The sequence below is a fragment of the Ambystoma mexicanum genome, chromosome 4p (genome assembly GCF_040938575.1).
Source record: "Ambystoma mexicanum isolate Mex_15411 chromosome 4p, UKY_AmexF1_1, whole genome shotgun sequence".
In the NCBI taxonomy this organism is placed as follows: domain Eukaryota; kingdom Metazoa; phylum Chordata; class Amphibia; order Caudata; family Ambystomatidae; genus Ambystoma; species Ambystoma mexicanum.
In genome coordinates, this window is record NC_090927.1 from 914,791,882 (window position 1) to 914,818,220 (window position 26,339).

Sequence of the window (26,339 nt, forward strand, 5' to 3'; positions counted from 1 at the left end):
CTTCACCTTGAAGGCTTTCCTTCCTTTGATCGCTGGCAAGGTCATGCTGATATCGTCAGATAACACGATCTGTACATACTATAACAATAAGCAGAGGTTTTCTAAACCACTGACCATGTGCAGAATGGCAGTGGAAATTTTAGAGTGTGCTCCCGAACGTCATGTTTTTAGTTTTGTGCTATTAGGTGTCGCTTATGACACATATAACCCTAAACTATTCCATTAGATTACAGACCGGGGGGGGGGGGGAATTACATATGAATTACACGCAGTTTGTAGGTGATGTTTGGGTATTTGCCCACCTATTGACTGCCCATGGCCATGCTAATCCCTGTGGTTATTCCCACCCAGTTCCACCTCATCATGCGAATTCTTTGAACTCGCTTTAAACATGGCTTGCCATCAAACTTTGCACTCGAAGTGCCCGACAGATGTTTTTTCAAAGTAGTCTTCTAAGAGTTAATGACTTAATTGGAGTTGTAAACCCGTTACTGGTGTAATAAAAACGTTTTAACCAGGTTGCCTTCAGTCATTCAATGTATGAGTGCTCTGCTTTTCCTTCACTGATGTCCTGTTAAAAACCAGCATTGAGAAAGCCAACTATTTTAACTTGTGTATAAGTATTAGGCGTGTGCCAGGCACTGCTATTAGATGCCCAGGTGCTCGCACCATTTTCACCTGCTACCATCAATGGTCAGTTATCACCACTACAATGGTGCATGCACGTGCCTTTACCATACCTACACAAAAGCCCAAACTGTTGGCATTGCCATTGCTTGCTCTCAGCGCCATCCACCTTCCAGGGGAGGAGAATATGGAAATGGACAAGCTGAGCAGGCTGGACCACTCCAATCACAAGTCGAAGTTCACAACTGTGTTCTTCAACTTTTTCAGTAGTGAGGTTGTCTGCTTACGGATATGTCTACCACAGCGGCAATACAAAGCGCCAGATGGTTGCATCACAAGGCATAATGTGGTAGTTGGCTCTCTAGGCGTTGCACTCATCATCCCTTGGAACAGTTGCTCAATTTAATACGTTTTCCAGAATTCCATTAATTCACAAGGTGATAGCCAAATGGTGCACCACATAAGATGCTTCAATAATACTGGTGACATCACACTGGCCAGCCTGGACATGGTTTTCGGAACTGATGGAACTGGCTTCAGGGGACTCCAGCTTTCAGTATTTCAAGAGATTGTTTCAGCTGGGTGGGAGTGTTCTTCGCTCATCCTTCAATCATTGAGCTTGGTCAGCTCGATCCTAAAACGCGGACCTTAAGCCACTTAGCTCTTTCAGAGGGTAATTTATAAATATTTCAAACAGCCAGGAAACTCTCTCACACTCTGTATAAGAGCAAATGGCTCAGATTTTGCAACTGGTTATTGAAGAGGGATACTAATAGGATCAAATATAATTTGGATCAGATGCTTCATTCATCTCTCACCTAGTTGAAGCTGGTGTAGCAGTTGATTTCTATCATGCGTTCTTAATAGCAGTAGCTTTTATAAGTGCACTTCTGACTTTTCTTTTTCCATGTCTAACCCGATCATCTATTGCACCTGTGAAGTCTTTGCACCCTGTGTAGGACCTTAACTTGGCCTTGTCGGCCATTGCACACAAGCCTTCTGAACTAATGACCACAGGTGCTATTTAAGTTGAAACTCACCTTCTTAGTGGCCATGACGTCAGCTAGATGAATACATGAGATTCAGGCTCTCTCTGTCGTTTAACCCTAGGATGTATTCCTCACAAGACAAAGGGGTTTTGCAAACTCACCTGAACTATTTCCCCAAAACATAATGTTCCTTCCGTATCAATCGGACATTTCACTACCTGTCTTCTTTGCCAACCAGATAGAGGCTGCGTTGGTGATACATAATCTATATGTTCGGAAGGCGCTGAACTTATATTTATGCAGGACGAAAAATATAAGAAAGGACAACAATCTGTTTGTAATGTTTGGGCACTCGCAACCAGGTGCAAAAACTTCTAATGCGACCATTGCATTCTGGATAGTAGATTGTATTTCTGATTCATATTCTCTATTAGGCAAAACTGCTCCTGGGCATACAAGCTGAAATGTAAAGTGCTTGCTACACCTCCCCCCACGAATGGGTATAAGCCAGTTCCTATGCACGAAGTTTAGCTTGACCCGAGAGCTGATTATTCCTCTCTAACCTTTTGTTCTATGAATATGGATGTATTTTGCCTTTTTTTAATGGCCACTGCTGAAAATTAGTTATCTTTTCAAGTGCCATGTTAATGACATTGCATGCTTGCAAGGAAGCATAAAAGTTGATGTAAGTGCCAAACTTGTGTGTAGTTTTTTAGGTATGCATGGGACTACCCAGTATTAAATTCCATGCCTCTGTGAGAAAACGGAGCATCTAATTTACGCAAAGCTCTGTAGAGATCTCCCGCAGGAATTCTCGATCACCTCTATATAGAGTGCTTGGCTTTTCCTCTCCCCTGACTTGTTTGCTGAAGCATTCCATCTATCTGACTTCTGGTGCCCCAAGGCTTCTACCAATGTAACAAGCATTAGCAAAGCCAAAGGTTTTAACTTTGCTAGCACAGTCCTCGTCTTAGGCAAAGGCAGGGGACGTAGCCCATGTGGTGATAGTGACAAATGGTCAGCAGTGGATTCTGATGGTTGCCAATGTTCGCGGATAGTCCACTATGGTTAGTGATGGTCGAATATGCATGATGCTGAATGACTAGCGTTGCCAATGTCCAGGGATGCTTGACAATGTTTGGCAGTGGTCACTAGGGCACCATTCTGGTTGTTGATGGTTGACTGTGGTTGCTGATGGTGTGCTTTATCCTCACAAACCTATACCAATACGAATAATAGCAATACTTCGTCCTAAAATGGCTGCTGAGAGATAATGTGGTGCAGCCAGGTAACACACAGTGTCTGCCTCTGATATGCCAACCCTTTTCTGTACAGATCTGTAGCCTTAATTTAGTTTTACATATAGGTGGCACAGAATCCAAACTAAATTTCTATACAAAAGTATTATGGACTTTGATGTAGACTTTTGTTTGGGAGTAATTTGCGTTTCCATTAGTTGAAAGGGAGCCTTGGTTTATTTCGGTATGTTTCTAAGACATTTTTCTTTGTGGCTTTCAGCCATACTCCTCTTTCCTTAAGCAACATTTTCTTTTTACTGACTCAGCTGGTAGTCTGTCTGGGCATCCTCTTGCTAGCTTTTCTTACCCTTCCTTGCAAAGCATGCTATGGCACACCTTTCCTTTCCCAATGATTATTTTTATAAAGCGAAGTAGATCACGGATATTCATTTCCAAAACTGGGTTCTGTACATTTTTCCTCAGTCCTTTTTTTTTTTTTTTTAGCAATTATTGTCAGTTACGTCACCCTGACTCTCAACTGGACGTAACTCGCATGTGATTGTTGGACATCTTTGAAACCGATCTCAAATTAAAAATGTTAATGCTCATCTGAACATTTTCATACCAATCCCTACTACTTGTAGCTGAAGTCTGAGATATAAACTGTTGATAAAGGGCACCAAGGTGGGTTTGCGATATAGGAATGGAAATGGGGTAATGTTTAAATTTTTATGGAAGGTTATTGGGGTTTCTTACTTTTACTCTGTATAGCCTCTATTTTCTTAGTTGCTTGATTCTCAAAGTATGTAAACTACATCACACTGATAAGTCCCAATTATCACAGCAAAGTCCACTTTAACCAGAGAGAGACATAAAGGCGGGGCCAAAGCACTTCAAAAGCACCAACAAAATCCCACAGAGAAGGTGTTTGGGGAAGGAGCTGGATAGAGAGCATGAAAGTTGAGTACAGGTGTCTGGGGCCTGAGGGAAGGACATGAGTCCCTTGGGAGGAAGGCTGGAAAAGAGTTCAGGTTGGACCAGCTATTGGGAAGATCCAGGTGGCTGGAGGAGAGGTCCAGTAAACTGGGCAACACTGGAGCCTGGGTCTGGAGGGGAGAACAAGGAGATTGTCAATAGTCATCCTACAGAGCTGGAGTAGATGCTAAAGAGTGGGTGAGTGGTAGCTTAAGAGATTTAATGTAACCAGAAAGGAGGATCCCATTGTGGGAGGGTGAGGAAGTCGGAAGAGATCTACAGGCAGTTGGGGTGACTATGGGGGGGAGAGGAAGGTTGGGATCCAGAGGGCTGAAGGTGGTACCCAGAAGGCTGAGGAAGACGGGCATGACAGAGGGTGATTGCAAGTGAGAACAGAGGGAAGAACGTTGGGGCTCAGAGGGCAGGAGAAGACTGGAACGATCTAAAGCGGATTACAAGTGGGAGTAGGAATAATAAAGATGGGGCCCAAAGGGGCAAAGAAGTTGAAAGTGGAAACACGGAGTGAAATGAGTGGAGGCAGAAGGGGTAAAGTAAGTGAGAGAAACAGAAGAGGTTTTGACAGTATTGACCAGGAGAAAAATGAGGTCCAAAGACGTGAAGAATTTCATCTTAAGAATAACCAGAAAGAGCGGAGTCGTTCCCATAGAAGTGAAGAAGGTGTAAGTCATAACCGAAATCTTAATTGGTGATGAGAAGGGTGGTTCCTGAAGGGGGGGAGATGGTGGTAGGAGAAGGACGATACCCAAATGGGTGAAGGACGGGAGTCAGTGAATAGAGGTGAAGGAGGATTAGCATGACCCGAGGTTGCTTAGAAGGGAGAAAGAACTGGCGGAGAGTGACACAGCAGCTGCTAAAGGGAGTAGAGTAGAGTAGTGGAGTGCCACAGACCGACTATGGAAATCTAGAGTTATTACTACAGGAGGAAGAATAGAGGTTTAAAGGAGTGACATTCAAGTAGGAGAGCATTACAGTTGGGTTTGAACTTTTTGTTCGCTTAGACCACTTGGTGTTCCTGACAATTCAGTTGCACTTTTTACTCCAGCCCCACTTGCTTTGGACTATATTGTAAATATCCCATAATACAACACTTCGACTTAAGTTCTGTTGTCTCATTCTTTGATCCCTCTCATCGTATGTGATAATATGTATGACTGGGTCATCGTAATTAATATAACAGTATGTGCCTGAAAAATAAATATTTTTATTTGTTTTAGGAAATGATCATTGACAAGGTAAAAGGACAAGCGGTACCTCGGTACTTGATATATGACATCATCAAATTCAGCGTAAGTACCGACTTTCGCCATTGTAAATCATGTTAGGATTTTCAGTCATTGCATACAAAATTGCATAACTAAAGCAGTGTTCGTTTAAAATTGTGCTTCTCCTTAATGTTAACTATTTGTTTTTCTCATAGTAAAACCAAATCAAAATGTTTTCTGCCTGTTGATGTGTTTGGGCACTGTGGATAAATTGTATCTGAGAGGCTAAAGGGGCAATGGTGGATTGGCAGACATGGTCTGAGGATTTAATCTCAAATGTGTAAAATGTATCTTTATTTGTAAAAGGTCCAGGGAAGCTCAATCGGAGTTTGGACCCATGTGTCCCCTTTCTTTGTGCCTACTACTTGGTGGCTCTTGCAATTTATGCTGGGTTATTAATGGTCTGGACTAGGTCACATTTTGCATATGTGGTAAAAAGGGAGTTGACATCGTGCACAGCTTCCTTGTCTTTGTCTGCATTTGTGGCACCAGTTACTGGGACTGCTCCACTAGCCTGGTCTGCTCCATGCAAACTTTCACTTCTCATGGTGCAAAGGGTTTGTAATATGGCCCAGATGTTTCTTGCTATAGGGCATACTTTGCTCTAGTGCTAATACCGTGTAATTTTGCCTTGCACCGGTGCAAGGTTTATGTAATCTAGCCCCTGCTTTGAGCTGAGGTGGCTTTGGAAACATTGTGCCTTTTATCTTCCAGACTTCAAGAAAAGGTAAGGCTGTCACGGTGGCTTTTTTGTCTTGATCAGTTTGTCACTTTAAAGGAATATTTTCGTGTTTTGCCACAATAAAGATTTCAGAGGATAGCTGGTTTTCCCCACCAATTTCAGAGAGAACCTATTACTTGGACTGGCAGGCTGATTTAGAGTGGGGCTGCGAAATGCAGAATTAGTGAAAACCATGTTCAGGAAATGCACGTCTATTATCAAATTTTGCATGGTAAATATCATGTACAATGCCATTTGGTTCCAGGGTTAACGTAACATGTCAAAAAAGAGAGAACCAAAAGTGGCTTTTTTGCCCTCTGATATGTAGTGCATAACAAAGGTAATGCAAATTGCTACGGCTGGCATTCAAAAAGAAAAGTTAAAAAAAGGGGTGTTGCGCTGTGGCTGTTGTCGGATCACACAAAGGGCTAAACAGAGCTGGAGAGGAATATATTGCATTGGGGGAGAGTGATGGGCATGGCACACGTACCGGGCACGATAATGGTCATACTTGGGGCCGCCACCAAGATGTACAACCACACATGCACATCCAGACTGCCGCAGTGATCATGCTAACAGAAACTATGTGTTAAAACAGTTTTAATAAACCATTCCACTGATGAATTCACTGGAAGTTACCTGTATTCAAAGATAGACAGAATGTGCTCTGTGCCAGGTCACGGGGGTTCGAATTTAAGATTTAAGGAAAAGGAGCTAAACCCTGCTCCAGAGTGTCAGGCATCAACCCATAGGCAGGAGCTAACGCTGAGGGACCAGGAGCGAGCACACAGCACACTGCAAATCTAACTTCTACATAAGATGCAAACTTAAACCTTTTGCCTATTACGTATGGTCCATTGTTTATATGTGTACTAGATGTGTTCTAATTGTTCTGCATTAACATTCTCACATACTGAAAGTTAATGCAGATATATATGTTTATAAGGTACCATTTGGCCTGGGAAGCTGAAAGAACAACCTGGTAGCTGTTTGGTTCAAGGTAACCAGGCTCTCTTAGGCTAGAAGCAGGAGCTAAAGAGCTCCCAGCAATTTTGAACCTTGCAGGTACATAAATAGCATTTACAAGCTACATGCGACTCTGCCAATATCTCTAGAACAACCTTCAGGCCTCAGATTTTAGGCAATAATAAGTGGCAAGTATTGCCAAGTTGCCCGAGATAAACTGACAATTATTTATCATCAAGTGGAACATTGTTTTACTTTTTAGTAATCTTACTAAACCATATGTTTCGTAGGTTTAAGGACAAGGCTGCAGCTTGCACTGTTCTTGTAGTTGACAACTTCATCATAGTTACTGCCTCTTCTTGTGTTTTTAAATCAGGTGGCAGGGATTCAAATTAGGATTGGATAAGTAGGAGCTAAAGGCAGATCATGGGTATCCAGTATTAACCAGTGACCATTGGGGAATGAGAAGCAAATAGCGTTCCGCAAATCTAACTTTCACATAAGTTGCAAACTTTTAATTTTGTCCATTGCTAATGACCCCTTGTGCTTTATATGTCATATAGGTGTGTCCTAATGCTAATTTATATAACATCCCAAACGCACATTGTTAAATACCCATAGATGTGCTTCTTTGGCATCAGTTGGCGTGGGGAGCCAAAGGTAGCTCTTTGTACTTGTTGGTGTTATGCTAACCATGTACTTCTAGGCTACAAGCAGGAGCTAATTAACTCGCAGCTCCGCTCAATTTCTAACCCCTTTGGCAGTGATTATAATTGTATGGTACCGTCACCTTTTTTGCTATCACCTTTGCTTTTCTCATTTTTTGTGGGACTAGTTGGTTGCAGCTACTGAAAGTGCACTTAAAAAAAAAGTTACGTTTCTTTTTTTTTTTTTTTTTTTGTTTGGCTGATAAATCAACCTTTCAATATAAAATGTACACATATACAAATGTGCCTATTTTACAGATTATTCGTACATGAATTGACTTCATCATATTGCACATTACATGATTATGAGCGCATTACTAATCATAAAAAAGAAAAAAAGCATAATGTAAACCGATTTCATAGATAAATTATCACAAAACACAACACAGAGCAAAATCCTTATTTACAATTTCCTAAACATGTTAATTCATATAAGTTATATATGCTCCCTGCTTTCTTTGTTAGTTAAAAACTAGTTTCTTTCAATGAATTACAATCATGTACTTCTCAAAGCCGATTCTAAATTTGCTATAAAACTTAGAGGCTAAGACAACTTGTTTATTGTAAATTAATACATAGAAGACCTCTTCAATGCCGGTTTATACATGTTAGGATTTTTTCACCTTTTGCCACGTTCACTTATTTGGTAATGCCTTAAATGATAATCAATCAGCAGGCTTAAACATATTTTCTACTCCATTGTATTAGTTATGTATAGTCATTGTCAACTTGATAGGTCCTTATAGGTATTATGGTACATTCAAGTCAAGAACCTCCAGAAATGGAATGGTAGCAAATCTTTTTTTTAATTTTATTTGTTTTACCAACTTTATTTAAGTTTTGGGGCAATATAGACATGTATACATCAGTGAACAATTAAAACAGATATGTATTGCTTCATACACGTCAGTTCCTCTTTACCCATTAATGGGATTCCAGTGCTGTTCGGTGCCAATGCTCTTATATAATAACCATATACAAAATAAAAAATCAAACTCCCCAACACCCCCGCCCCCGCCTCTTTTAAACTTAAAGGTGAAGAAGTGTTCCATCCTGTCTTGAAACTTCAGCCAGGAGAGTCATTTCCTTCTTGGTCCTTGGAATCATCAGATGATGGGTATTACACGGAGTAGTCTGGGCTTAAAGTACATCTGCTCTTTGTCATCCGTAAATTTGTGTAGTGGTAGCCAAATGTTCAGGTATTTGGAATAAGAGCCATGGGCTATTGTGTTGCTGTCACCTTTTCCATGGCCATTACCCCCCACATAGCCACTATTGGCCCTTCTTTGTTCTTCCACGCCTGCGCAATGGTGATTTTAGCAGCGTTCAGCATATGTGTGATTAGAGTGGCTGTCGATCCTGAGTTTGCATGGCATCCTTCTACTGCTTCCCCCAAGAGTACCACCAATGGATCGGAGGGGAGTGTCATGGTGCATGCTCCAAAACCCCTGAAACTGGTGAGCCCATCCCTGACTCTGGCATCCTTGGGGGCTTATCAGGCCCCAGCTAGGCTCACCTGGACTCAGTCTTGGTGCCGCTGGCGCCAGGCTCATGGTAGGTGTTAACTACATGGTCTATATACTCAGCTCTGGGAGGATGAGCATTCAGTGCAGGGTGTGGCTTGGGACTACTTTACCTGAAGAGGCGGAATACGGTTAAGGGGTCTATTTGCCTGGAACTACCTCCAAGGCTATTTAAACCGCACCCTGCAAACTGAACACGGTTTGCGTTATTCTGCACTCCTGCAGCGTAACGCTCACCGTGTCAGTTCAGCTCTTGCTTCCCTTCAGCCACGCCTGTCCAGTCTCTTCTATCCATCGAAACCTGTGAAAAGAGAAGAACAGGAGTTATTAAAGCGTTGAAGGCCTTACCTGCAGTCAACATCCTGGCCTCGCCTTCTGCTTATCCACAGACCGCCGCATCTGCAGAAGAGCAGAACAGGAGGTACCCTCTCGGGTAACAACTCACCTGGGGTCGGCCTCCTCCAGGAACTCAATCGAGCAGTTCTTCATCATCCTGAATTGCGCCACACCTTGACACCGTCTAGTAACTCCGTTGAGCGGTTCTTCCATCTTCTTCCTGGAATTGCGCCGCACCTGCCGAACAGAAAAGACAAAGCAGGTTAGTCGCACATGGCAAAGGAAAGCTAATTAACACGAACAAAAAGCGCGCCTCGCACAGCGCTATACTCACCGGCAGGAATCCTGCTCATCATTGTCAGGAGAGTCAACCCATTATCTGAAAACCGCTCAACTCCGCACCTGAAAGACAAGAACGAACATTAGTTACTTTTGAGCGAGAAAGACCTTAGGCAGCTATTCTAAGGAGCTATTGGGATAGAGACTTACCTGCTTATTCCGGTTCTTCCAATTCAGCAACCTCCATCAGATTAGTGAAGTAACTTGATCTTGGAAAGACTGTATATCCGCGCCCCTGCCAGAGAGTGCAGGACGGAGAAACAAGGTGAGCCAGAGGAAGAGAGGGAAATCGGAAGGAGGTGAAACCAAAACCAGCTCCATTCAGTTGGCTAATATCTTGTTTCGACTTGCAGGCCAACGTCTCCTGAGGTGAGAACAAAGGGAAGATGTGGGCTAGCACCCTCATTTTAAGCAGCGCAACAGCAGTGCAGACATCATCCTTCGGACATGAGTACGCCCCCGTGGAGACCAGGTGAGCGTGACAGGGAGCTCCACGCCAGTTATTTCTTTAATGTGACTTAAAATCTCTTTCCAGTAGGTTTTTGCTAGCGGGCAGGACCACCACATTTGGACGAGGTTCCCAGGTTGTCCGCAGTTCCTCCAGCACGTGTTCGGGTATTCTGGGTTGATGTCCAGCGGAATTTATTTTGAGCGTTATTTACTATCAGGGTGCCTTGCATTTTGATCAAATCTTTGGTCTTCGATTCATGGTTCATTTTCCATTTCAAGGTGAGCATTTCGTGATCGCTATCGTTCAAAGGAATTATTTGGAATTGAGTTGCGTAGGAAATTAGTTATGGGTCTACATAGTCGATTATTGCTCCTGAACGATCTCTCTTCCATGTGTTCTGAGGCGGAATATCACCCTGGATAGCACCATTCACCATATCATATTTTTTTTTCCCACTGCATTAATTTGGTCACTTGCTGAATAGATGGTATGTCTAAGCAATGTAAATTAGGATCTCCAGCCACAATGATGTGAGCGACTGCTGGCATCTGCATGATCAATTCCCAGAGAATTTCAAAGTCCTTAAAGTATTGTTCGTCAGAAATCACAATCGGATTCCAGTATATGTTTAATATGACAAGTAATGACCCATTAATGTACACCTTTGTTAATTGTGTAGAGGGGTTTGGGTTATTCCAAGGTTCAAAAGAAATGCCAGAGCACATTTTTGTTGCAATCAGAAGACCTGTCATTGGTGTCCCCTTTTTTGGTCTTTGTGCGGGATTTATTAGTATGTCATGATTGCCCCATGAAGGGCTTTCCGAAAGCTATGTCTCTTGTAATTAAATTGGTTTAAGTTGTTATCAACATTTTTCATAAAATGGGCAAAACCTATGATATTCAAATACAATAGGGAAATGATCATAGGTGCGATATCTGACTGTAGTTACATGTTTGCGCTGCCACAAAAACACGTCATCTGCAGCTTCTGGGTTGCATAATTGGACTGAGCATTGCCACATTTGTTTCTCGTTACAATTAGAGATCTCTCTATTATCCATTTCACGAGAATGACTTGCACAACCTGCGGGAGAATTTTCAAATGCAATTTCGAAACCCAGGGCAAATAATTCATTCTTTGCTAGCCATATCGTATTCAAAACTACTCTAGATGTCAGCCATATTGTCGATGCTGTAAGATTTCTCTCATAAAGGAACTCAATCTGATCAGTATCTACAGAGCCAATGTATTCCAGACAAGCTATCTCAGACATTATGGCTAAGATACTAGTCCTATTCAAATTATACTTAGAAAAATGGCTTTGCACGGCAGCTAATTACCAGTGTGTAAAGCTAATTTGTCCTATTGCGCGACTGCTTCGGCACAGAGAAAGTATTATGAGTCGTATTATTTACTTTACTCAGGTTCTCTTGATAAGTCTTGTTATGTGGCATCCCAAGGGGGCAAGGTGTTTGCAATTGTTGTTTATTTATTGGCTCGGAGGCAGACGCTCGCCTTGTCGTATGAATACAAGGTGGAGCATTGGAATTATGTGTCAGGGAATTACGGGATGCCATATAATGTTCCACGGTCACTTTAATTTCTTCACGCAAGTCAATTAAAGACGTGCTCCACTGAGTCTTAGAGACTTATTTTTGCTGATCCTTAGCTGAGGTTTGTATTGTTGGGTCGGTTGGATCCACCTTGGCTAGTAGTGAGTCCTCTTTAGTTAAGTTTGCAATAGGAATACCCTTTGATAATTTATACTTAAGCAAACAGCTGGGTGAATTTGATAACCTGTTCACGGGCACCGCATTGCTTTGGATCAGAGGTGGTTGAATTTTTTATGAGGCCATATAATTTACTGCTTTTCTGATGTTAAATCAAGAGTTTTTTTTCAGAGATCGTGTCTACTTTAAGATGAGATGTTGGGGGACTGGCTTGTTTAATCGTTTGACTGGATTCAGCCGCCTCCTAATTCTGAGGCGACTGTGATCAAGTCATCGGTTGGAGCATATGTGGTAACTGCTTGAATACTTGAATTTGCTCTTTCTTTTTTTGACTGAGCTATTTGGGTGTATTTTTAGCGGATTGCAACAGATGTTATGGAAGTGTCTTTTTTGGCAGGGTCAATGATTTAAAAAAGTGTTTAGTATTTGAATGAGTTGTAGATTTGCGTAATTTTACCCTTTTAGGTTTTTTTCCCTTGATTGAGTTGGTTTTCCTTTTTATTGTTTTTGAACTTCCCAGAAGCTGCAAAGATCGTATGCACACGTTTGTTATCAACAATGGATACATCATAGTTAGCTGTGAGCTCTTGTGATAAGATTTGTGTGGTTAATTGTTGACCTGTAGACAAGTGTGCATCAGGATTAGCCGATTGAGCTATTGTGTTTAGCAGGGGTATATTATCACCACTCTTTACGCACAAACTTTTTTCCTTAGTTTGCCTTGTTTGAGGTAACCTAATATCGGAAGGATCAGAAATATTCAAATTTTTAAGCAATGAGACCGTATCAGCTAGTCGTTTTAGACTAAAGTCTTTATACCCTGTTTGCCAATCCAGGATTTTATCGATTTTAACGGCTTGAGTTTAATTTGAAATCCAAGGTATCAAATAATCTCACAAGAGTCAAAATAGCTGTGTTTAAGTTGTATAACGTCGTCTCAATTAAGGTTGACTCAGGAAATGAAGGATTTGTAGCAGTTGGAAGCATAGGAGTCTGAGCGTGAGAGACATGACTAGTTACTTTTGTAGGAGTGGGCACGGCATACCATGGGTCTATTATTCATTCCTCTTGGGTTCTAGTAGCAAAATAAATTGGCGATTGGCATACATTGTCTGGTACCTCACAATTGGGAGAAGCAAGAGTCATTTGCATCCAAATCAATCACAGCCGGTTCTGCACAGGTAGTGTTACTGGCAGATGAGTGATTAACAGAATACATTGAATTCGATACATTTAGATTTTGCTGTTCAAGTGATCTAAGCGCAAATTAAGCATTTGCAATTATAGCATTAGGTGGCAGTGGCACAATGTTCTGACATGTGACTGTGCTCAGATCTGCTTTAGACATTGCTGAACATTTCTGCAAAAAAGGGATATTGTCACAGCCAAACATTAGAGTGGCATCAGACATTGTCACCACATGGGTCATTTCAAGGAACTACTATGAGATTGTGCGGAGGAGCCTGCAGGTTTGACTTTGTAGTTTGTAAGTTATGTATTGGCTTGCAACAGAATTGCCTGATTTCAGCATGTAATTGCTTTAAGTTGTTGCTAAATGGGAGCGAGCGAGTTAGCTGCGGGTTTACCGCTGAGCGCATTGCTTTTGCAGCCGTTTTGTGAGGCGCTATGTTGGTCGCCTTGCGTTTGCCATTGGGGACAAGTTTGCTAACAGCAGAGGGCATATCCACTTTTAAAGTTTATAAACCAAGATGCATCAGTTAATCAACAGTAAAAATGAATTGTACCTGAAGTCACCAGCGTTGGCGCGGCGAAGCGGCAATTCGGTAATTGCAGGTACTTGTATTGGTGCGTGCACGCGGGTTCAGGAGATATAGGCAGATATTGGCAGGGGTGGGGCCACACTATATTTGCAGTTTTAAATATCTAGAAATAGACAAAAGTGAAAAGAAGTATATTGTTAACAATGTTACCCTTATACTATGCAGAAGGCTACAATAAAATCAACTCAACAGTAATTTGAACGTCCACGTAACAGAAGTCCTCTGGAGCACTGAGAAACGCAGCAAAGCGGTAATTGCAGGTACTTGGCTTGGTGTGTGCGCGCTGGTGCGTGCGGGTTCAGGAGATATAAGCGGAGATTGGCAGAGGGCGGGGACACAATATATTTGCAGGTTTAAACATCTTTCAGCTGGCCAGTAAACAATGTTATGTTCCATTTTAAGAGCGCCTCCTGGCATATATCATGGCATCAAAGCACTGTAGAAGGATGGCCCTTCAGCTGACCGTAGATTATTGATCCAGGGGGATCCTCCTATCTTCTTTTCTTTAAGAAACACCTTCACATTTACACTGGAATTCCTATTGTCATGGTCGAGTAAATCAGTGCAGATTATTTATTGCCTTTCCGCTATTTGCACACTCGTTATCTGACGTGATGCTTTGTTTACATTCTTTGCGCATATTTCTCTTTCATTGGGCATTACTTGTTCAGCACCAGGAGACGCCGTACTTTAATGCGCTCGCAAGACAAGTTGAATCTCCAATATGAGATTGCCTTATCCTAATTACTGAATGAGAAAATGTTAATTCATTACACCTGCATGACATTAAACCTGCATGATTGCTCCAGACATTCTGTCTGCAGTTAATAAAGAGGTGGACAATACCACTGCCTCATAAGCAAGCATTTGTCAAAGCCAATAGGTCTGACTTTTATATACTGTAAAACATACTTTTTCTATTTTGTGAACTAGTTTGTAAGACTGAGTGGCTACGGGGGTTAGAACACTTGCATAACCACCCGTTGGGTGATGAATAGTAGTGCACTTGGTCTTTCCAGGGGAGTGCCCTAGTTTCATTATATTTACCTGAATTGAGCTAGTAATTAACCATTGTCAATTTCACCTGTTTTTTCAAAGATAAAATACTTTGTTAAAAACCACAAAGACGGTCATCTAATGAATATCGCACAATTTGATCAGGCTGCCAACTTACGTCATTAAGTTGGGAAGAGTCAGGCTGCCTGTGCCTTTCTAACCCAAAGTGTAATGCTCATCATTTTGAGGTTCCAGTTTCGTTTTTTGTTATGGAACCTACTGCCAGCATGTAGCCTCTTTCTAAGTGCGCCTACCATTTTAAAGGAAACAGGGCATATGTTTGAAACATGAGGGAGATAGTGATTTGACCTTTATCACTTCATTTGGCCAATTGGGGAAACCGATACACAGTGATTTGCCAAAAATCACCCATTTTGTGTGGAACCAGACTTGTTGCATACACGTTACATGGTGATCACTGCCATAGGGATGCTGATCAGTATGTCGACAGAGCAGCATCTTTCTCTGGTTGCTCCTCGAAGCATGACTTTCTCTCAAGAATTAGAATGGCTTTTCTTCTATTTTTGGAATGTATATCTGCTTAATACATACATTAACATAAATTTGAAATTATTTCACATTATTAGCAAAAATATAATTCATACTCTTACATCCCCTTTCCTCCATCCCTGTGGGCGTCACCCAACATGGGGACGGTACCACAACCTTTGACATCCAAAAATTGCTCAACCACTTTAAATTTAGTACAATGTGCAGGGGTGCAGGAACGGCCCGCCGAGGCCCCACCCTCTGGGGCCTCACCTCAGTCCCTTTTTCCACATGGACTGTGTCGGACCTGGCAGCCAACGCAGAGACTTTTTAAGTTTTCCGCTTGCTCAATTTTCCACTGCCAAAGATTCAGGTACCGTCTACATGTTGGGGTACGCCCACAAGGATGGAGGAAAGGGGACTATAAGTACTCACAATCCTGCAACAGACCCCCTCACTTTGTATTTGGGCCTGGAAGAACAGTGGGATCGCTATGTCTGGTACGACTGGCCTTTCCTCTAACCTTCCACGGCCACTTTGCACTCCAAATTACCTTCTGGCACTGTATCGTCTGTCCTGAATTTGGAAGACAGGCTTTTAGATGCTGTTGGTAAAAAAAGTGTACCAAAATACATCTCTTCAATTTAGGCAGGGCCATCCGTCGGCACTGCTGTCGGCAGTTAACCCGCGTACCTGGAAGGAGCTTTCGAAAATCCAGCAGTATCTCCCTGGTAAACAGAGATTTCTTTACAGCAGAGTTCTTGGAAACTCAGCAAGTGGCACATTATATACTCCAGTTGTCTGCAGATGACCTGTGCATCTCAGCCAGGGGAAGGTTGATGTGTGTCGACACACAGCGCCATCCCTGCATAAGAGCCACTAAGTTTTCCTTCCTGTTCCATTCTCTCAACTGACTAGGAACTCTTAAAGAAGATCTACACACAAGCGGTGAAATCTCTAGCTGTGCTGTCCAAACCTGTTCAAAAACCTTTCCAACCTCAGAGCTTCTGAGGATCTATCCATGTCCTTTGGCAGGTTCAAGGGATTTCAAGAAAGGAGATTGAAATTAGCTGACATCTCCCTCTCTCTGCACTGCAAGAAACAACAATGTGCAACCGTCGTGTTTCTTCCAGGGTTCCTTGGTGAATGTAGGCAAGCCTTAATCCAAGCAGGACTTGTTCATCTCAATTCTAAGCTTGTTGGGGTGTTTGAGATTTCGTCTCCATCTGGAGGATTGGAGGGGCTAGTCTCAATGGGTCTGTGTGTCCTATTCATGTTCAGGTGGGGTTTTTGTCCCTCCTCTTTAAACTGCTCTCTTCTTCCAAAGAGGTGCGTGGTGATCATACTCTCGCAGACATAGACTTGCAGACATAGTCCTCCCTCTCACAGGGAGATTGGGAGTGTATCTGAAGAATGAATACCTGCATGTGCCTATGTGGGAGCCTCATTAACGCTTGCTACATTTCTCACTGGACAGCAGTAATTTCCATTATTTGGTCTTGGCATTTGGGTTGTTGAGTGCAGCCCTAGGTTCTTTAACAAGATGATGTCAGCTGCCACATTCTTCTTTCGGATGAAGGGCATCCAGCTATATTTATATTTGGAATACTGGCTTGTCCGGGCATCCAGCAGGTTTTTTGACTATCTGCCTCTCCTGGGCTCCCACTGATGTGATGTGTTAGGTTATTCATAACACGCTTAATATCCAGAAGTTTCTAAGCGCGGCCCGGTGATTGAACCTGTGTTGCTCCGTGTCGTCTTGCTGCCAAGGCAAGCACGTTGCGACTGAGTTATCCTCCCGAGACTGAACTTGGGGTAAACGTCTTTGACTTCCCAAAACCTGATGTTCATTGACTTTCTGTGGGACACAACGGTGTCCACAGTGTTTCCCACTCTGGGGACAGTTCAGGAAGTGTGATTTAATTTTGTCTTACCATGCTGCCATTGCAGGTAGCTCCAGCACCTCTTGGGCGTAATGGCCTCCTGTGTTGGCACGGTGCCCCATGCCGCTAAAGATGAGCAGGACTCAATTGCACTTGGCATCTCTTTGGAGTCTGGCCTCCAATGCCCGCCTTCCCCCTCAGTTGGCTGTAATATCTATTCCACCTCCTTTCACTATCATATTTGCTGAAGAGGAGCTACGCGACCAATCTGTTGCAGGGTTACCTTTGAGGTGGTTCCTCCCTTGGTATCAATACGGGGGGGTCCTACCCTTGGAATTTTAGCTGTTGTTTATTTAGACAAACAGGCTTGTGTCTTTGTCGTGGCCACTTCCCTAATTTCAGTGTACCAAGGAAATCATTTTCATCAAAGAACAAAGAGTAACAAAACAGACAACAGAGTGCTGTATGTTCATTCACAAAGAGGGATAGCATTTATTAGTTTGCTTCCTTCTAATCTTATTTTTTCATTTTCTCGTCTTTAAAAAAGCAAAAAGGTTTTAGTGGTAAAGTCCATATACAGTTTGGATCCTTTTACCCTAAACAACATAAACTTAGTTGTACAAAGCGATGGTGTGCCTTCACCTCCAGTGAATTGTGACTAGTACTTTAATACAAATTCAATTTATAGTCACATTACAGCAACCTATCTGGGTACATGGTTGCAATGCTGGACACATAAGGGTGACCTATTGGTAGGTCTACATCAGGTTTTTAATCCATACGTTGTATATACTGGGCAACCTATATTAAAACAGTAATAGGTCCCCGACGTTTCATCAGATATAATTTGATGAGCCTTCTTGTGGACTGAGAAAGGTCTCCCTAAAGGAGGAACATATAGAAAGGCTCTCGTTAGTGAGGATGTACTTTGCTTGGCTTGTTGAATGTCTACATGACATTTAAAAAGTAATGAGAACTACTGACACTAAGGTGTAGGGAGGGGGCAGGACAAAAAACACACACTAACCTTCAGTATTCTGAGATCTGGGTCTCTCTGTGTGGCATACGTTTTCTATATTCTTAGTGGCTGGATAGAATCGGGACTGGCTCTGCTGGTTCAGTACTGTGGGGTAATGTGCTGGGCAGAGAGTTAGGGAACTCATGCGTATAGGTTGAGTATCAAGTCCTATATTTAGGTAACCCAGAGCAGATAGTTACCATGTTGCATCCCACTGGAAGAGAGCTAAGTAGCTTATGGGCGGGCGATTTGCTGTGGTTGGGCTTTCTGCAGCGTGTCAGCTGGTAATAAAGTGGTACAGAACCGTCTAGCCGGTTAGTTCGGTCAATTATAGGCCATCGTGTCTCGGTCCTGTAGAGAACGGTCCATATTTAGATACATGGTACAACCTGTACAATAGAGTACAGCTAGGGCACCTATTTGTCAAGCTAGTCTTACCTCCATGCTTCTAGGAATGCATCTATGCGAGGCTTCTGAATAGTGTGGCTGTTCACGTCTCCAGCCGGCCCGTTAATGTAAGGAAAGAAGAGCTGTGTCATGCACCGCTCTGCGCATGCTCCAGACCATACAGTGTTTGTGGCTGGGCGCATGTGTGCAAAATGTGCGTCTAGTTGCCATGGTGAGAATGTGTTACCTCGGCCGTAGTTGCTGTATATGTACGTCAATGGTGTTAACAGGGGATGGCGGTCATGATGCCTAATTTTAGAAGACAGCTTCCTGAAATATAAAGCTAGATCTGTGTTACGCTTAAAAGCCTCAAGGTCAAGACATGTTTTATCGAGAATTTGCCATACTTTCCCATTAGCATCTTTGCTTGAGCGACCGAGGAAAGGACCTAGCATCTTACTTCTGGTTCATAGAATGGATTTTTCAAGGTATCAGAAATTATTGTACCCAGGTACCTATAATGGGAAACTTGTTCCAGATTACATTCTGCAATTTCCATTTATATGATTTTACCTTTGTGCAAGAGTTCCATTTACATACCATTGTTTGTGTTTTGGCTATGTTAATTATTAGATGGTTATCATTTACATATGATTGCAAACCATTCAATAACTTCTGCAGTCCTACATGGGTTTTAGACTCCAGTACTAGGTCATCTGCGTAAAGCAAATATGCAATTTTATGCTGACCCTGACTCGGCGGATCGCTCCTTATTTGGCTTTGCGCCACTCCCAAATCATAAATGAACAAATTAAATATTGTAGAGGCAAGAATGCACCCTTGTTTTAGTCCTCTGTACATGTTGAAACTCGATTACTATTGACCCGCCAATGATAGTCTAACTTGCATTGTTGTATTTGTATGTAGAAGTACAATTAAAGACACTAGGGATCGCGGACAGTTGTATTTTACTTACTTCTTGTACAATAGCGTCCGATCAATGGAGTCGAACGCCACCCTGAAGTTGACAAAAGCCAGATATAAAGTTTGCTTCTGGGAGGCGTAGTCTGATAACATGTTCAAGGTAATGATGTTTGGGATAGTACCCAGGCTGGCAACAAAGCCTAACTGAAAGGGATCTTTATACCTTGCTTAAGCAGACCATTTATTCAGATCTCTCAAGATTAAACGAAATAATATTTTCCCCGGCGCATCTAGTAGCGCGATAGGTCTGTAACTGGCACACTCTTTTCTATCTCCCTTTTTATAAATGGGGATGACAATGGAGTGCTTCCAAGTTGGTGGTAAGATTTGGGTGTTGTTAATTATTGAGAATATATCAAATAAGATCTGCGCCCAAATTTCCGGGACCTCTTAACATTTTATTAGACAACCCATCAGGACTGCAAGCTCCCGACTGACTTGCTTTTCTGATCATTACTCTTATGCCATGTAAGTCAAAATTTAGAAATTACTGTGTTGGTATATTTTAGGCTTCTAGTTTGTTCTCCCCATTTGGTTCCTTATACAGGAATGTGAAGTGTTCGATCCAGACATGTTCAGGGACTTCATTAGCTTGAGTGGACACTTGATGACCCGTACTAACTTGATTTCGTAAGCCACTGATTTTTGCTACATTCTTGTTTTGAACAACCTGAAGTAATATCTGCCCATCTATGTGGTAAAGTTTAGCACGCCTAAATTTCAGCCAGTTCTTATATCTGGTTCTGATATTTGTCAGGGCTCTGAACCTATTTTCAACCGGTTAATTCATAGCCTCTCGTTTTTGTGATCTATACAAGCTTTTTCGTAGTTTTACTTCATGGTCAAACACATGCATTTTTGGTGTACTAACACCTTGTTTTTTTGTGGTGCTGTTCAATTTTGATTGAAATGCTTGCATCATGTCAGAATAAACCACATTATTATTCTCGTTTCTTGTACAGACTCTTAATGCTTCGTTTTTCAAATGGGTGTGAAAATAGGTTAGTGACTTCTCTGACCATCATAGTCTATTGACAGCGTTATTTAATATAAGATGACCTCGGGCATGATTTTCTCTCTCCGAGTAAGACGTACCTTGGACCTGCCATTTAGCTGTTTGTTGATTATGATCACTAGCTGTGGTTTGCACAATTTTAAAATCAGTAAAGTCACAAAAATAGTCAGAGTTGGTATGAATGTAGTCAATTAAGGATGAAGAAGCACATCTACTCCACAAGTCGAATGGGAGGGGGGATATCAGACTTAAAAGCTCCATTTAGTCAAAACAAATTATGATTTTTTACGAATTGATTCCACTTCATGATCCTGCTTGTGTTAGATCTAACTCTATCATTCAAGCAGTCGAGATTCAAATCGCCTGCAATCAGCAATTTTGATACTGAGGTATCTAATAAAATTAAATTTAGCATCTCACCCAAGTCTTTTAGGAAACACTCGGCTGTTATCCCCACCGGGTTCCAGTATATGTTTATAATAGCGTACATTGTAACATACAATTTCAACTGAACCATTTGAATATATGTGTTGAGGGAGGCCCAATGGGTAATGGTAGCATCTGAACTTGCCTGAATGGATATTAAGAGGCCTGCCGTTGGTCTACCTCAGAGGCGTTTTTCATCAGGAATCAAGAGTACATCATGATTATCCCATATTGGCACGGTTGTTAGCCATGTCTCCTGCAGCATTAGTAAATTGCATTTGCATAAGGAGCTATAGTTATTATTTAGCAAGTGGGAGAAGCCCCTTGTATTCCAACTAATTAGGGTGAGTTCTCTCTGAACATGATCTTGGACCAGTTACTTTTGGGCACCCAGGCCATTGAAGAACCTGTTCCCTTTCTGACCATTGAGCAACTTTCATATGTTACTTTTTGAGTCACCTTGGGCCTATTCCGAAGAGGCAAATCCTGGTAATCGACTTCAGCTTCTACTGTTAGTACAAAACCTAAATCAAACAGCTGTTTTTTTGAAGACCAAAGAGTGTTTTGAAATTTTGAATATCTCTGGATTGCATCCAGATTCTAACTTCATGAAGATTTAATTTGTTTGGAAATTCTACCAAAGCAATGTCATTTGTACTGATAACCTCTAGTTGAGGGACATCGGAGAAAATGGAGAATATTGCTCTCCGATTTAGTTCATATTGTGTGTTTGGCTCGGGTCTACACTCCAGCTTCAAGCAATAATTTGCTGGACGTTTTTGCTTATGGATTGTGGTAGTTTTTCCTTTAGAAATCAAGAATATAGAAAACTTATGCCACACAGAGAGACCCAGATCTCAGAATACTTAAGGTTAGTGTTTGTGTGTTTTTTGTCCTGCCCCCTCCCCACACCTTAGTGTCAGTAGTTCTCACTACTTTTTAAATGTCATGTAGACATTCAACAAGCCAAGCAAAGTACATCCTCACTAACGAGAGCCTTTCTATATGTTCCACCTTTAGGGAGACCTTTCTCAGTCCACAAGAAGAAGGCTCATCAAATTATATTTGCCGAAACGTCGGGAACCTATTACCGTTTTGATATAGGTTGCCCAGTATATGTAACTTACGGATTAAAAACCTGACATTGACCTACCAATAGGTCACTCTCATGTGTCCGGCATTGCAACCATGTACTCAGATAGGTTGCTGTAATGTGACTATAAATTGAATTTGTATTACTTAAAGTACTATTCACAAGTCACTTGAGGTGAAGGCACACAATCACTTTGTACAACTAAGTTTACCCCTCCCCCCCCACCCGTATTGATATTTTGCTAAACCCATAGTCCTTTTCCCTTTGTAGGGTTTTCCCTTTTGTTTATAAGCTTCCTCCCTTGGTGACATCAACAACAATTCTTCTTGTGCGCTGGGGGCAACTCTTGGTGGGGGTGGGAGGTTCCTGCGGGTGCAAGACCTCTGGGTTCAGAAAGAGAACAGGCTTTCCATACACATTCTGGAGTTGCAGATGATCTTCAATCCAGTCAAGTATTTTCTTCCAGAGATCAAGTGCCTATTGCTACAGGTCCTGGCCCAACAACACTACAGCCATGTTTTAAGTGCACAAACAGGGTGGCTCCATGTTCACTCTGCGGGGCTTCCTTTCAGTCAAGGTGTGGTACTCGGGTCTAAGTCAAAGGAACCAAATACATACCCATCATCTTCTGGGGGTCTCCAACCAGGAGCTCAACCTTCTCAGTGTACTGGAGGCATACAACCACAAATGTGAGCTCCTTCCTCTGGTGTTTCTTGAGCTCCACACAAGGTGGTTTTCCTTCCGTGCATGTGTTTTAGACCTAATCGAATTTTACATTTCCTGTGTTTACTTCACTTCTGGGCCAGAGTCAGGGCTTTTGGACAATTGTTTGACCATCACTTGGGAGGGTCTCGTCCTTGTATGTCTTGCATCCATTTCCACTCATTCACAAAATAAATCTGCGCATTTCGAGCCTCATAGTGCTGAGGGATTATACTGGTGGTACCTTCGTGGACGGCCCTGTTTTGGTTTTCAGAGCCCGGGACCCCCTCTTCCTAAACAACCAGGTGTTGTCTATTTTGAAGGGGAAGGTACTAATGCCTCCTAGTTGTATGTACCTTGGGACGTCTTTGCCAGGGTCACTGCATGAGCCTTACCCCCTGATTTCTGTAAGGCTTACGGGCCAGACCTGAATTCTCGGGCTGACACCTGATTTTATCTAGCAATACTGCAGAACCACTTTGGCTAGTTCAGCGCAGTTCCACCACCCATCTGGGTCTTTATTGCTTGGAAATGTCCCAAGCACATGGAAGAAGGGAACAGGACATGAGTAAGTAATTGTTTTTAATTCTGGTGACTGCTGTATTCTTAGTCCATAGTCCCCCCCCCTCACTTCCTCCATTTGTCCTCCACCTTCACGCTAAAATTAGATGTCAGTCGGATACTGCCTACATGATTGTGAAAGGACTGGCCTAGTAAGGGTGGGGGCGATGCCTCGAGGAGCCCTGCCGCTTGCGCTCACATGCAAATTTTATTAGCCAATTATATTTAGTGAGTATTTTCTGCTGGGAAATAAATGTCTGGGGTCCTGTCACAGTGAGTGGTGATACTCCCAAGAGTATGGAGGGGGCATGATGGACTAGGAACACAGTAGTCACTACAGTGAGTAACTTTTACTTTACAGAACTAAGGGACAAAGTAAAAGGTTGCACATTCTTTTACTCTACAAGTTAACTCACTTACTAATCCTTCTCCTCTGATGGCAGTAGTACAGGAAGTAGTACTTCTACAAAAAATTTGAAAATATGAAAGATGGAACTTTTTCACCAGAGAATAGGCAGAAGATAAAATAAGTTATGAAAAAATGGTTTGATTTGTAAAAACTGTTCTCCTCAAGTTGAATGTCTTCATTGGCCCTTTTAAAGCTGTGCCCATCACCCTGAGCACTTCAAGGTATCTGTTCTGTGGTGAAGTCTACTAGAATCAGAAGTCATTACTTGGGCAACAGTCATTTTCCTTGAGTGTGAAAGACCTGGATCCTGATGCCTGTTTGCTGAGCTACAGCTTTTAACCACGTTTAGTCTGTCCCGTATGCATTAGGTAGTCGGTTCATTAGTGCATGTTTGGAGCATGGTCCCCCCTTCGTTTGGTCCTCGCTACATACATGTTAATGTGATAGTATGGACACCCATCCCTGCTCCGGTGATGCCACCCCATAAAAAAACAGTTTTTAGCAGTAGTACTTAAAGGACAAAAGCGCTAATACGTGTATTTATTTCATTGTCTTAGAATAGAAACACTGTACATACGAACAGCAATAAGTAGACCAACCCTATTACCTGGTGGGTAGTGGAAAATAGATTGGATATGAACCGGTTGGTGAAAAGGAAGTGGGATCAAGACGTGGATGTGGCATACTATCATTATGGTTATTTGCAGCTTGAATAAAAATGCACTAACCGATTATAGAAATGTGTTCATGATTGTACCGTTGAGAACATCGATGATGATTGCAGCGTTGGGTGAAGCCGCTGCGAGCCCTAGTACTCCTTTCAGGAGGTCGGACTCGGAGGGGCTTTTTAGTGCAGTCTTGAAGCTCTGAATAATAGTTTTTTAATTTCAGGCTGGGGTGCATTCCAGTAGTAAGGATCCCGAAACGTCAATCAGCCCAGAGAAGGGGAATAGAGAGGGTGAGGAGGGGCGTGGGAACACAGGGTTCGAACAGGGATGTGTATGTAGCCTGACTGCTTGAATTGCAAGACTACCTGACACCTCGTCTCCAAAAGCAGCGTGCGCCAATGAATGGTGTGTTGCTCTGATACTTCAGTGAGGTCAGGAGGATCTGGAGGGGAATGATTACAAAATCAGAAAACACTTGAAAAGCAATGCTTTGTGCTTCCTACCATTACTAATAATAGCTGGGCTTCTGCCCTTCTGGGAGTGCCAGCTCAAGGGCAAAGCCGAGAGCGCCTGTGGTCAGCGGCCTGCTAAGTAGCATAAAGCAAGCATATTTGTTTCCTAAAAATAATATCCATCAGTACAAGAAAATGTTTTGGTTTTTTTTGTAACATTTGCTTGTCAAATTAATGCATGTATCAAATGTGCACATTGCTTTTTTTTTTTTTTCTTCCCAAATAAAATTATGTCAAATGTGGTTTGCTCTTCAAGCTTTCTTCGGTTTTCTGCTGTAAGGTCAGATTTTATAGAGGTTTTCTGACCTAGTCAACATACTACTTGTGCCTAAGCAGGCATTTATAGATTATTTGGCAACTCCAAAGTATGCTCAAGGATAAGTAAAATGTACACTCTACATGTGTGGATTATGATGGGAATAGTTTTTTATATTTCACGTGAAAGCAAGTGCTATGACACATGTCTGCTACATGATATATCATTGAAGTTGCTTATAAACTGTGTCTGGAAATCACTGGACTGCCAGGTTGCACTAAAGGTAAATAATGATCGCCTCTATGCAGCCTGGTAAATTTGGTATTTTGCATGGAATACTGGATTGACAAGTCAGTATTACTGTATGATGACTACAGACAAAAGCTTAAACTCATTATCCATGAATGTTTGCCAGTTTTATCTTCATGACATTCCTTTGTAATATGGATTGAGGACCATAGTATTAATGTACTGTGCCACAGATGGCCTCAAGAACACACCAACTCTCGAAAACTGTTAAAATGTTTTATTAAAATGTTTCAATCAGGTCTCACTAAGGGCCATGCCGCTCTAGTCTCCCATGGGCTTTTCCTTCTCTTGCTCAGGCATCCCTAATTCTCATGGTGTTAACTAGAGATCGGTAACAACTATTATTTGGGATCTGGCTGCCTACTAATGAGGGCCTAAAGCAATCACCTTATCTATCTGGCTCTCCAGGAGTTTCTAGGTAGATCCTAACCAGGGTTCCATAAAAACCAGAGAGTTCATGAAGGAGTGCCTTTCAATCACCTAGGTCTCTCTTACACGTTTGTGCTCCACATCGTGAAGGTCTCTCCTTGCTTTCCCTTCCTTCTGCTCTCCCCCCTTCTCACCACTCTCCTCTTTATGTCCCTCTTCTTTTCTCTGTCCCTCCAATGTTATTCCATCTACTGCTACTCTCCACTACTCTTCCCTCTCCTACTCTCTAGTCTTCTGCTCTCCTCTCTGTTTTATCCTCTCCACTTCTTCCCTTCTACACTCTACTATTCTCCCTCTCCACTCTCCCTTCTAACCACTTTGCTCTACACCCCACTTTCTTCCATGGTCACCCTCCTTACCATTTTTTCACTAACCCTGACTTAATCTCCTACAACTCCCACTTAGACTCATTCACTCATTTTACCCATCATGCACACACTCTCGAATCTAAGTACCTCTTTTTCTCACCAACCAA

The 26,339-nt window shown here is 42.3% G+C and overlaps 1 protein-coding gene across 2 annotated transcripts in view; it reads left to right on the forward strand.

The window, feature by feature from the left end:
• Positions 1-26,339, forward strand: part of RNGTT (RNA guanylyltransferase and 5'-phosphatase) — a 2,962,270-nt gene that overhangs the window by 1,074,333 nt on the left and 1,861,598 nt on the right. For both annotated transcript variants that reach the window (XM_069606512.1, XM_069606514.1), the window contains exon 10: positions 5,065-5,136. In XM_069606512.1, coding sequence (XP_069462613.1) covers positions 5,065-5,136 — 72 coding nt within the window. The remainder of the gene's footprint in view (positions 1-5,064; positions 5,137-26,339) is intronic.